Genomic DNA, 14,049 nt, shown 5'->3' with positions numbered 1-14,049 from the left:
TACACATAACCATAACAAAAATGAACATAAAGCCAGAAAAGAAGAAATTAGATTTCATCTTATTATTCATTTACCACATGAAAATGAAGATGTAACTGACCTAATCTACAGTGACAAATTCACAACAACAGTAAATCTAAAAAATAGAGGTACCTTTTTACTACGTAACATTTAACTTTTGAGAGAGAATTTGAAGTTACATGCTGCTATTGGAAGCACATCATGCAGGCCACATTAGTTAATGTGAAGTTCAAGTACAGATAGGAACAACTAGTAGCCAAACGTGTTTATCTATACTCATGTTGAAGAAAGTAAAGGCAAGAATCATGTCAAGAAATACAGATTAAATTATGTTTCATTGCATAGGTCATACTACTGCTGAAGGCAAAGCAGCACTTAAGTGTCATGTCACAACAGTTTTGTTGGATATCAGAAGATTATATTTATATCATCCAACCATAAATGTTCAGTTCTTGAAGTTACAAGTAGTTGTTAAGACAGCAGAACGTTGTAAATTAAAAACTGACAATTCTGAGCTACACATTTCTAGATGCTAAGAAATGTCTTAGCCATAAGATGAAAAGCCTCTTATATCAAAACAGGTCATTTTCAATAGTAAAGTATCAAAACCTTATATCGTGTAACATTCAAATCTTAAGGTACAAAAAACTTGTATCTTAGAAGAACTTTTTGCTTGGAAATTTATCGCACTACTTTCATTATAGACATCTAGAAATTTCAAGTATACTGCCAGAATTGTTCTCACCCGCAAACAAACTTTCAGTGTCTACTAACTTAAATGCAAGTAATTCAGAAGACACTGACTTTATAGATTTGGGTACGAGTTATGAGACTGCTACCACAGATGGAATCTTAAGGCTCAGAAGTAGATTATCTGAGCCAAGATGGTGTGCAGCAGATATTGTTACTTATAGTTTCTGGCTTAGTGTCTCCTTAAAGTAGTACAGCTCGTATCAATTAAAAATTGTATTATTAGAAAAATTTTCATCTTTGTTTTCTGTAAAATACATGTTTTTAAGATATGAGGTTTTGCTACCTTAACGATGAATTGTAGAAATAGCCTTTTTAGAAGCTGAAGGCATTGTGGTATCACTTGGGTCACATTACTTCAACTAGTCGCAAAAGTGGTGTCAAATCAAAAGACTTGCTCTACCCGACAGGAGATCCTAGTCACACGACGTTTATTTCATTCAACAAATCTTTGTGACAACCCTCTTAAGTGTGTGGTAATCACAACCACTAAGGACTGGTTTTTGTCTACTGTTACTCTTTGCTGATATCTTGCTCAAGGAAAGTGTACTGTCATTACTACCTTGAATGAAGTTGTTTGGTGGCACCACGGAAGCATGTGCCACGCTGCAGGAAGAGAACACTGCGGTTGTATTTGTCTCTAACTAGTTTTCCATCATGTCTAATGCGTGTTAGTTCTACTGCCATATTCACAAAGGTCTTGATTCGTTTATTGGTAACTGTGTAACTCCTTCATTTATTGCTGTTTGAGTTATAGTACCGTTGTGAAATCATGTTGGCTGTAATTTAAGTTTGCCGTTATTCAAAATTTGATTGTGTGTACGAATCACACTACAGAAAAAAATCAAAGTATGTTAGTAGTGCCATAAATAACTCAAATTATTCCCTGGAGATTTTCACTGTCTAACTTAATTCTATATGAGTTAATTGCAAGAGATTTAATGTTGCTGTTAGTAAGAGTCAATTACCATTCAAAAAACACTGTTTTTTGTTGCATTTAAGTTTATGTACTTTGTCATCTGATATATATTACAAGAAAAAAACACAACATTACTGTATTTAACATGGTTTCTACAATCTCTGAAGTTTATAACAAACTATATTCTGAAGCTGTTCTCCTCTTTGTGATGGATTCCTGTAAGTAGTAAATGATGCTTTAGGTTCTTGATCATTGCACCAATTTCAATATCATTATCTGATGCAATAGGTACAAATATTTTTCTTAGTAAGATGCTGCCTTCAGTCACAATAGCTTATTTTTCTATTTTAGCCCGATTTGTTTCACAGCTACAACTCCATTTTCATTAGACTGAATTGGTATTTTTTGCAGTTACATCTGTTTAGTTCATCACCTTGATTTGGCCACAAAATATTCATCTTTTGCATCGCTGTAAAATCTGCACTTCTGCACTTGCACTTAAATAATATTATATATTTTTGGCTGTACAGTCTTACATAATCATAAATTCTTAGAGATTTTGCGGGAAGGTTCTGAGGGAAACATTCTCAAGAAGAGTGAATACAGTTAATCTAATCTGAAACGCAATCTCCGAATTATTGTGTAACAATCGGTCTCTACTTCTGTATAAACCTACATGACTATATTAAAAAAAAATTTACCTCTCTAATTCCTTTTATTTAGGTAAAAACTAATTACAACCATCCTTTTAGCTTGTTGGACAAATTGCTGAAGTTTGTGTCATGCTGTGATATCCAAATCAATTTCCTCACAATGAATTATTAACATCGTGAATGTAGTTTACATTACTGAGGAAGGATTTGCAGGAAATTGTCCCTATTTACATATTCAAATTTATTACCTAATGCCAGTTTCTGCTGTCTTGCACACATATACAAAAGGTGCACATCTAGATTTACACTGTTAAATTAGAGCCACCAAATTTGCTCTCTTATTCAATATCTTCTTATTGTGGTTACTGATACCTTGACAGAATGCACCGTATTGTAACCACATGTGTGTAAGACATACAAGCTCTACAATCCATTCTACTAAGATACCCAACGCCATGCTTATAAGAATAAAGGAGAAGACTAAACACTATGTCTTCTATTTATCTTCAAAGTAGTAAATGTAGCACAAACTGGTGAAAAACACCTGAATTCAGTAGAAGGTAATAACATAAATCTGAAAAACCTAAATAGTGACAAGTTGCTGCAAATCTTTTCTCTCTTTTGTTGCTCATTATAGTAATTTCAGTAATGATCATTATAGTCACAACAATGTGCACATGAATGTCATTATATAGTACAAAAGAAAGGTAACTGACAGTCAATATTTAATGAACCTTGGAACCTTTTATTACAACAATTTTTCTTCTAGCACCCACCCTGTGGTGTAATTGAAATGAAACACTTATTTAGATAACTCCTGTGTGATTAAAATGTAGTCACAATTCTTCAGTGATAATCTCAAATTCAAATGTTATTGTTTACATACCACCATAAATTGTGTGCCCAGTTCTAAAGTGTACCATAAATGTTAAGATTAAAGGCATCTTTTCCTGAGATGTGAAAGCATTAATGGGCAAAATTTAGTGATGTTACAATGTGGAATTTCATGTGCCGCAACATTGTGAAATATGACATGAAAAATCTGTCAACTTGGATTTTTGTCTTGTGGAGAAGAACATGGCCAATAAGATCCAACATCAGTATTACGTCACGAACAGTACTTGGGGGATGCCATACTGGATTGAGCAACACAGGGTTGAACTCGCGCACAATAATGATTTATCAGAAGCCCATTGTGTTTCATACAATTTATTATAGTTAAATATCAAATAACAACATCTATAGTTGCAGGCTATAAATATTTTTGTATAACCTGTAAAATGAGTTGCAGCTGTGATTGTTGATAAGAGTTGTGAACTGTAATAGCAAAGGTAGCACGTTTGCGTCTGGGTACCTGAATAATCCCCCCTCCGTCCTCCTCCCATCAACACACACACACACACACACACACACACACACACACACAGTTTACTACAGATGTATCATGACTATTGCTATCTTATGTGGTCAACAATTTTATGGAAGTACAGTATTATAATTTCCTAATGGTGGATACAGTTGCTGCAGCATTGATACACTGTGCTAAAAATAGACACTGTCTAGACATGAAACTTTTGCTGCTACAGTGATGTCTTGGTGCAACTGACAGCAATGCCCAGTAGGCAAAGACAAGAACTAAATTTGGATTTTTTAGGGTGCAAAGTTTTTTGGCATAACAAATGGCCAGGTTCACGGAACAGCCCAACTAATATTTGCAAATTACCTGTTGTTCAGCAAATGAAACACACTTCCAAAATTCACATTAGAATACTGTTTATTACTGTGGAATGACAGTTATGAATTGTATGTGGTAAACTGGTCCCTGCAGTGTTAAATGGGATCTGCAAATCCAGAATCCAAATATGAGATTTATAGTCTTGGCTAGCACAATACAAAGCTTTCAATACATAACAGAGATGTATATATAATTTAGCAGCAAAGTTAAAGTTTTATGCTTTATGACAAAGTTTGATCACAGTAACATACCTGCTTTCAATTACTTTGGTGAAAACAAGCTGAATACTTAATACTTTTGGAACAATGTCTCTCAACCAAGCTGAACTGTTCCTTTTCTCCTCTTCTGTTGATGCACGAATAACTGCCAGTTTCAAAATATCAAAAGCCTGCAAAAGCAACAAAGACATAATCAGTGTAGCTCACACATTATCTGCAACAAAAATGTGACATCTTACGCAACAATACCATTTCACATAAATGTGCAAAAAAAATAACAACAAAATCAAAAAAAGATTCTACTAATACCACGAAAGTTCATTATCTTCATATTGAACAAAATATGAGAACTATTGAAGAGACAAAAAATGCAAATTATGTATAACTGGGAGGGAACAATTAGTAAATGAATTAGTTATTGGATACAGTCATTCATCAATACAAGCACAACTCACACACATATGGCCAGTTATCTCCGGGTACTGAAGCCTTCAGCATTGCAACTATGTCAAGACTCTCCAAATGACTTCTTTAATTCCTAATCTTCAGGGAGAAGTGCTGGGTGTATCACTAAGACCCCAAGACAAACGAGCAAATCAAGTAATGGAAATGTGGATTCATCACCTTCGAAAAGGTGAAGATGCAACTATTATTAAGAAAGGTGTTGCTGTGTCTATTTCTGGGACAACAATGTTATGGTTTGTAAGGGGACAAACCATCACAGGAGTACACTATCGAAACGTCCTGACAAATTTATGGGAGGCTGTCAAGATGAAACATAATGGAAAGTTGTCCAAGGAGTGATTTTTCTCGAGGGCAACAACCGAGCTCATTCTGTACAGGACACACTCATGTGTGCTGCTTCTCTAGGCAATCAAATTTTGCCCACTCCCTATAATGTCTTGCCTTGGCACCTAGTGTACTACTTCTTCCTCTTTCATTATATGAAGAAACCATTGAATGGTAGATATTTCCAGTACGATAATGAGAATTTTCAAAGTGGAATATTTTCTGAACAGACAAAATGCGGAATTCTACAACGAAGTCTTTTCCAAATCATCCACTGCTGGGATGTGTGTGTGTGTGTGTGTGTGTGTGTGTGTGTGTGTGTGTGTGTGTGTGTGTGTGAATGACACCCCCAAGTTTCACTGTCGTAGCCTAATTTTTGTGTGTGTGGGGGATTAAAACTATATGGCTTCAAACTCTATAAAATACTTCTAAATAAATAACTATGAAAGTATATGACATGTGAGACAGAAGAAAACTAAATACTTGACATCTACCAAAACTAAGAAAGAAGACAACCAATACGGAAACAGAAAAAAGACCTAAGACTTTCTGAACTGCTTCTGGAATGAAAAATACCGGTAAAAGAAACAAAAAGAAGAACAAGGTGTAGAAATGGTGCAGAAAATGAAACACCACTCTTATCATTTCATCAACAGAGATGATCTACATCCAAGGAGCCTTCTATGAATTAATAAGAAGCTGTTCCAGTTACCACTGCTCTGGCAGTTTCATACGCATGTCTTAGTCTTCAATCATATGTGGAATATACCTGAAATGTGAAGCAACATATACTATTTTGGAGTTTATATCAATAAACATGATATGCTTGTAAGCGAAATGTTTTTGTTCCGCAGCTTAAGGAAGATTAGTGATTGCCAACAGAGTGGTTATTAAACTAGAATATCCTTAGTTAAAGAAGGATGAGGGAGAAAATCAGATATAGGCTTTTTGAAGGAACAATCTTTGCATTCAACTAGTGTGAAACTGGGTAACTACAGAAGTCATCTTCAAGATGGCTGGGTGGTAACCTGAAGTACTATTCTCCCAAATATGAATCCAATCACTGTGTCATCTTCCTGAAGTATTCAGCAGATATCTGTAATTGTAAGCTGAGCGCCTAGGATAAAAATGTTGGACCACTCCAACACCACACTGGAAAATGGCCCAAAAAGTACACCTAACATCTACTGTATTACAAATACAATTTTATGTTCTCGGAAGAATATACTAGCCACGAAAAAATTATCAATAATTCAGACTAAGAGCAGCCGACCAGTTGCAAAGGATAAAGTAATCTTTACCTAGGTTTCAATAGATATAAATCTATCTTCTTCAGAAGACGGCAGTATTATAACAACATGAAGTGATATGTCCTTATCGTTTAGGCAAACATCTGCATAGTTACATTAATCATGTAAAATATAGCCCTGAAAACAGGGTTTGTCAGACAAATAAAATAGGTACATAGAAGTTGCAGAGCGCCTAAGCGCTTAGGCGCTCTGCAACTTCTATGTACCTATTTTATTTGTCTGACAAACCCTGTTTTCAGGGCTATATTTTATATGATTAATGTAGCTATGCAGATGTTTGCCTAAACGATAAGGACATATCACTTCATGTTGTTATAATACTGCCGTCTTCTGAAGAAGATAGATTTATATCTATTGAAACCTAGGTAAAGATTACTTTATCCTTTGCAACTGGTCGGCTGCTCTTAGTCTGATTTACGTGGAACCGTTGCTGTAGCGCAGCTATGTTTAAAGTACTTATCAATAATTGCACTACGATAAGATACATACTTAGTAAGTAGAAACTGCTAATGAAGCATAATACTTAAATAACATTATATAGTACTGTTTTATTAAAATTTTACCTGGTCTTCATAGGAACTTATGGAAGACACACACAGTAAAACAGCTACCAAAAATGGGTTTAACACAAATTCTGGAGCATTGCGTACATTCTTCAGACTCTTGATTAGTTCTTTCACAATAGAATGCCCACCAGCAGCAGCCTGGCTGATATGGAAAAGCACTGTACTTTCAGATCGTTGAATATCTCTTATGTCCACTGCATCTACAAAGTTGAAATGTTCAGATAAAATATAGTTCAAAATCTGTGTAACTTAACTCAGTTTCTACCAACAAGAATATAATTAAGATTTCAGATGATTTTGTGATGATATTTTAGTTCAAATGTATATGGATGAATGACTCTGTTCAATGGCTTCAGTCGGTGAAGGAATTTTTTTTTTTTCCTTTCTTTATTTTTAAATTTAAAAACCTTGCATGTTATATTATAGGCAGATCAATGTAAGTTACTGCAGATATAAAATTAGCATACTTACCGACAGCTCACAAGACAATACTTTCATAGGTATAAAAACTAAAATAGTGATAATAACAACACACTAATAATAATAATAATAATAATAATAATAATACCACATCAGATAAATGCAGACTTTGCAAACAACAAATAGAAACAGTAGATCACATCACAAGCGGATGTACAATACTAGCAAATACAGAATACCCCAGATGACATGACAATGTAGCAAAAATAATACATCAACAACTTGCCATACAACATAAACTAATAAAACAACACGTTCCCACATACAAGTATGCACCACAAAATGTACTGGAGAATGACGAATACAAATTATACTGGAACAGAACCATTATAACAGATAAAACAACACCACATAACAAACCTGACATCATACTCACCAATAAAAAGAAGAAATTAACACAACTAATCGAAACATCCACACCCAATACAACAAATATACAGAAGAAAACAGGAGAAAAAATTGAAAAATACATCCAACTGGCTGAGGAAGTCAAAGACATGTGGCATCAGGATAAAGTTGACATTATACCAATTATACTATCAACTACAGGAGTCGTACCACACAATATCCACCAGTACATCAACGCAATACAGCTACATCCAAATGTAGGTTAAAATGCAATGTCATTCAGCAGAGGAAGTCTGAGTCCTGTGGCAAACTTTTAAACCAAAACAAATACATTTTTTGCAACACAACATACAAACACTTTTGCAACCAGGTAAACATAGGTTGGGAGATACATTAAAAGAAGAGAAGGTTCAAATTTTGCCACTTCAAGGAATACGAATGACGGACAATAACATCATGGATTTCAGCAATTATTGTCTCTTTAAAAGTAAAGCTGATAAAAGAATACTTAATCATGTGTGACATCTTGGGAGTTGCTTTTGCAGTCTCCAAAAATATTTTAAACTCAATAACAGAGGTAAAACCCATTAATAATATACTAATAACGATTTCTCTTACATATGCAAATAAAGCATACACTTTAATTAATGCCCAGATATCAGTCAGTTAGAATAAGCGTAAAAAACCTGATGAAGTTAATGAAGCTTGGAAAACATTACAAAGAATCATCTCAAAAATTCCCTCAAACCATGCTAAAATTTTAATGGGCAATTTTAATGCTTAATTAGGTAAAGAGAAAAAAATATAAGAAAACTGTGGGTGGATTTCCTGCGCATAAATGGACAAACCAAAATGACCAATCGCCAGCAACATAAATATTCTGTTGACAATGGGAGAATAATCAAGGCGCCTACGTGGACGCGCAGTTTTGCTTGCGGCTTCCGTCGGAGGTCGCTGGGGGGGCCGATGGCAGCGCAGAGTAACAGCGGCAGCCTCCGCGCTTGCGGCCTCCGACAGAGGTTGCTGGGGCGGCCGATGGCAGCGCAGAGCAGGGGCGGCAGCCTCCGCGTGTGCGCCGAAGTATTTGGTTCTTCATCCTGTTGGTGGCGTTACTGTCCTTCCAGCTACTAGCTGATATCGTCGCTATTGGCCATCGAATTTGGCGCCTCCACGCATGCGCACTTCCTGTCTAAAACTGGCATAAATAGGGGGCCCTGGTCCTGCCTTAGCAGTGTGTTCGTCGCACCTGAAGATGTCGGCCAGTTGCGCTGACGAAATATTGTGGAGTTTGCACTATGACATCCGACGTCTCACCCGAGAACCATATATACAACATGTCCGTCGGGAAAGCCTCAAGCAACACAACATCTTACTACTTTTCTGTGAAGTAACAGACATATTTTTGTGGCAATATTCACATTTGATTTTATTAATGTAAAGGTACTCCAATGTATCGATATAATACAGTGACAATATCAATTGTGTGTGTTCATTTCTGTGAGACTGTCATAATCTTTGACTTACTTGTAACTGTTTTGGCACGAATGCGCACAGAGCAGTCTTTGTTTAACTTTGCAGAAGTTAAGTTGTTATTTCGCTTTGTAAAACAACAGTCAAGTCTTGTGTTTGGTTAAAGTGGAAATTAAATATATGAAGACTGATACAAAACTGTTTTCTTGATGATGTGACAATTAAGAAGAAGTATATGTGAATTTACAAGAAGTTTAATAAAAATTATTTCTACCATACCATTGTTCTGATCTGGGATTGTTTGATCATTAAGAATTTCCTGAAAAATGCATTTGTTAGGTCTTCAAATATTGCTAAAATACAGATCTGGACCTTCTAGCAGTCACAGCGGAATCACTCTAGAATCAACAAGATGAGCCATAACAACTTCAACAAAATCTACGTGGGAATCCATTCAAGTGCCAAAATTAATAACTTTTTTACAGTGACTTCATTATTTCCATTCTGATGATACCATCCACAGTCAATAATTTTGTTGTTGCCTGGTAAAGCGAACACATGCTGCATGAGCAACATTGTTAATCTGATTTCTAACTTACTTTGCAAGTGGTGGTATTGTTAGAGCCCGCACTTCTGTAGCATTTGGAAAGTGGCAGGTCAAACCATAAAATGGGACCTGAACTTGATGGGTCAAAAAGTGTGAGACTCCTTTTAGTCTTACGACAGGCGGGGATACTTCAGGCCTATTCTATGCTCTGGATCCGCAGGAGCTGCGATCTCGCCTCCAGTCCACCACCAGCAAAGACGGGTGAAGTTTTGACAATGCCGGCCACTAGTGCTCACGGAATGTCAGAAAAATCATCCGACAAGCGTTGAAAAAAAAGAACGCAAGACGGAAGCCACCAGGCAGTTTATCTTATGATATTTCTTTTGCATCAATATGGATCCTAAAAAGTATAAAATTCATAATGAAAATAGGAAGTCTTTGACTGTGTGGACAGAAGAATATTGTTTTATCCTGCCTGATAGGCCTGGAACTGTTATAGTTTGTCTCATTTGCAACAGAACTGTTGCTCTTGCTAAAAGAGCCAATTTAAACTGACACTATGAAACAATTTATCAGCAGTACAGTACCATATTTAGTTTCTTTTAAAAAAAAAAAGGGCACAGCATTCCTAGTTCACTCTATAAGCAAGTATGAAAAATCTGCAGAATCAATGGTGTGTGTGTGTGTGTGTGTGTGTGTGTGTGTGTGTGTGTGTGTGTGGACACTTAATAAACAACTGAAGCCATTTTCAGAGTCCGGGATGATAAAAAAAATGCTGTGGCACTTTTTGCAGCAATTCAAGGTAATCCATTGTCAGCAAGAAGTAATACGAGACGAACCGAAATTTTGGCTACTGACAACAGTTTTACTCTTAGGTCCCATAAAAGAATGGGCTGGGTTTGAGCAACACACAACAGAAAATAAAACGGAGAGTACAATTCAAAACAACGAAAATTGCCACACTGAAGAGTGTGCACAATAACAGGCGATAACTGAGGATAACTAAGAATACAATGAAATACACTATAAGAACCAAAGAAACTGGTACACCTGCCTAATATCGTGTAGGGCCCCCGCGAGGACGCAGAAGTGCCACAACATGATGTGGCATGGCCTCGACTAATATCTGAAGTAGTGCTGGAGGGAACTGACACTATGAATCCTGCAGGGCTGTCCATAAATCTGTTTGAGTATGAATGAGTGGAGATCTCTTCTGAACAGCACGTTGCAAGGCATCCCAGACATGCTTAATAATGTTCTTGTCTAGGAACTGGTGGCCAGCGGAAGTGTTTAAACTCAGAAGAGTGTTCCTGGAGTCACTGTGTAGCAATTCAAGACATGCAGGGTCTCACACTGTTCTGCTGGGATTGCCCGAAGTCCATCGGAATACACAATGGACATGAATGGATGCGGGTGATCAGACAAGATGTTTATGTACGTGTCACCTGTCTGAGTCATATCTAGATGTATCAGGGGTCCCATATCACTCCAAGTGCACATGCCCCACACCATTCCAGAGCCCTCACCAGCTTGAACAGTCCCTGCTACCATGCAAAGTCTATGGATTCATGAGGTTGTCTCCATATTTGTACACATACATCCGCTCGATAAATTTGAAATGAGCCTCGCCCGACCAGGCAATATATTTCCAGTCAACAGTCCAATGTCTGTGTTGACGGGTCCAGGCAAGGCATAATGCTTTGTGTCGTGCAGTCATCAAGGGTACACGAGTGGGCCTTCAGCTCTGAAAGGCCATATCAATGGATCCAACACTGACACTTGTTGATGGCCCAGCATTGAAACCTGCAGCAATTTGTGGAAGGGTTGCACTTCTTTCATGTTGAACAATTCTCTTCAATCGTTATCGGTCCTGTTCTTGCAAGACCTCTTTCCAGCCACAGCGATGTCAGAGACTAGATGTTTTACCAGATCCCTGAAATTCACAGTACACTCGTGAAATGGTTGTACTGGAAAATCCCACTTCATCGCTACCTCAGAGATGCTGTGTCTCACAGCTCATGCGCCAACTATAACACCACATTCAAACTCACTTAAATCTTGATAACATAACATCGTAGCAGCAGTAACCGATCTAAAAACAGCACCAGACACTTGTTGTCTTAGACAGGTGTTGCTGACCGCACCATTATATTTGGCCTGTTTACTTCTCTCTGTATTTGACTACGAAAGCCCCTACCAGTTTATTTGGCGCTTCAGTGCATGTTAAAAATGAGACACATTTTTCTCTTTCCATCACCTCCTTTATGTGGAAATCAGATAGAAGTGGTGAATATCTAAATGAAGTTATGCACTGCAACCAGGATAGGAACCCCTTATTTTTATATACTTATTATGGCAAGGTCTTTGTATTTTCTGAAGGAATTCAATGTACGCAAGAAGAAGTAAAATGATATAATACAATTATTGAATGGTCAGGAAACTATTTGAAGCTGTTTATCTATAACATAGTGTAGCTTAAGACTTGGTACTTAAGTTTTACTACAAGAACACAACAAGTTGATATTAAAAAATTAATGTAACAACAATCAGTTATTCCCAATGAGTCTTACCATTTGCAATGTCATCAGACATCAATTCCATATCTTTAGATTTATCACTTTTTTCTTTGAAATGTTTCATGCTATAGAGATGAGTCGTAAAGTAATTCTGTAGTTCCAAGAATAATGGTAACCCATGCTGATCTTCACACAACCATAGCAGTTGATTTACAACTGGAGGGACCATATTTGGAGGCATTTCAGTCATACATTTGCAAATTTTGTACACAATTTGCAAATGCTGGTCAGGAGATAGTAGTACATCCCTTCAAAGATTCATAAAATGGAAAGAATTAGACACAACAAATAAATCAGAAGGATTGTCTAAAGAAATAATTCTTTAAATACTTACAGAAACATTGCTGCCAGAGGACTAATTACCTCCGGTCTCCATTTTGCCATACAAAGAGAATTTATTATCTTATCTTTATAATCAGCTCCTGTCATTTCTACACCTTCATATTCAACCCTTTCTTTTTGTTTTAACAAATGCAGAAGTTTTGGTAAAACATCTTTCCAACTGAAACAAAAGCAAAATGTGGTATTAAAATAGTATTGTAAGTAATGAAACACTTAACATTATATGTCTCAACAACAGGCAATACTATTAATGCTCAATCTACGGGATGGGACACATGGTACACAGTTCAAGCAGAAAATATTGTTGCCCTCTTAGCCGCTACCTGCCTTTGAACAAAGGGAATAAAACATAGTAGACCCTCATTATTTTGAGATTCGATAAATCGAAAACTCTGTTAACCCATACTAGCTGTTCAGTCTCTGCTGAATTACCATGAAAAGTCCTCCACTTAAACTAAATTTTGGATAATTCATACTACAAACTAAAATTTGGTGCCCACAATATATATTCCATATCTTATTATTCATCTGGACTGAATAAGCACTGACACATGTAATGCTGTATTCTACAGTATTTTGCATTATATATTTCACATAATTTTTCTCCATCAATGTGCTGTACTGTAATTTTGCAGCAACTGATTGCTTGCTGCTCACCTGTCATTCCCAAAGTGTAAGAGGCAAGGGCAGGGGTGAGAGAGGTCGGTCAGTAGCCCACACAGAGCACACGACATGCAGCAACCCAGTGAGAGAGTGGTTCCACTTATGTATTGTACAGCCGTTATGGCGCCTTCCATGACCACCAGCAACGTACTTCGGCCCCACATAATACCACCCAAAAACAGCAGGGAACTTCCACCTTGCTGCACTCTCTGGACAGTGTGTCCAAGGCATTCAGCCTGACCGGGTTGCCTCCAAACATGACTCAGACAGTTGTCTGGTTGAAGGCATACGCGACAGAACATGATGCCAATCCTGAGTGGTCCATTCGGTACGTTGTTGGGCACATCTTTACCATGCTGCATGGTGTCGTGGTTGCAAAGATGGACCTCGCCATGGACGTCGGGAATGAAGTTGTATATCATGCAGCCTATTGCTCACAGTTTGAGTCATAACATGATGTCCTGTGGCTGCACGAAAAGAATTATTCAACATGGTGGCATTGCTGTCAGGGTTCCTCCGAGCCATAATCCATAGGTAGCGGTCATCCACTGCAGTTGTAGCCCTTGGACGGCCTGAGCGAGGCATGTCATCAACAGTTTCTGTCTCTTTATATGTCCTCCAATGTCCGAACCACATCACTTTGGTTCACTCAGAGATGCCTA

At 37.2% G+C, this 14,049-nt stretch overlaps 1 protein-coding gene across 1 annotated transcript in view; it reads right to left on the bottom strand.

Moving 5' to 3' along the window:
- Positions 1-14,049, bottom strand: part of LOC124621679 (Fanconi anemia group I protein-like) — a 276,076-nt gene that overhangs the window by 188,622 nt on the left and 73,405 nt on the right. Inside the window, exons 4-7 of the mRNA XM_047147159.1 lie at positions 12,717-12,884; positions 12,377-12,630; positions 6,959-7,161; positions 4,330-4,466 (exon numbers count right to left, since the gene is read on the bottom strand). Coding sequence (XP_047003115.1) covers positions 4,330-4,466; positions 6,959-7,161; positions 12,377-12,630; positions 12,717-12,884 — 762 coding nt within the window. The remainder of the gene's footprint in view (positions 1-4,329; positions 4,467-6,958; positions 7,162-12,376; positions 12,631-12,716; positions 12,885-14,049) is intronic.

Source organism: Schistocerca americana, chromosome 1 (assembly GCF_021461395.2).
Source record: "Schistocerca americana isolate TAMUIC-IGC-003095 chromosome 1, iqSchAmer2.1, whole genome shotgun sequence".
NCBI classification, from domain to species: domain Eukaryota; kingdom Metazoa; phylum Arthropoda; class Insecta; order Orthoptera; family Acrididae; genus Schistocerca; species Schistocerca americana.
Note: the sequence above shows the minus strand (reverse complement) of the source record. Positions and strands in the feature narration are given on the sequence as shown.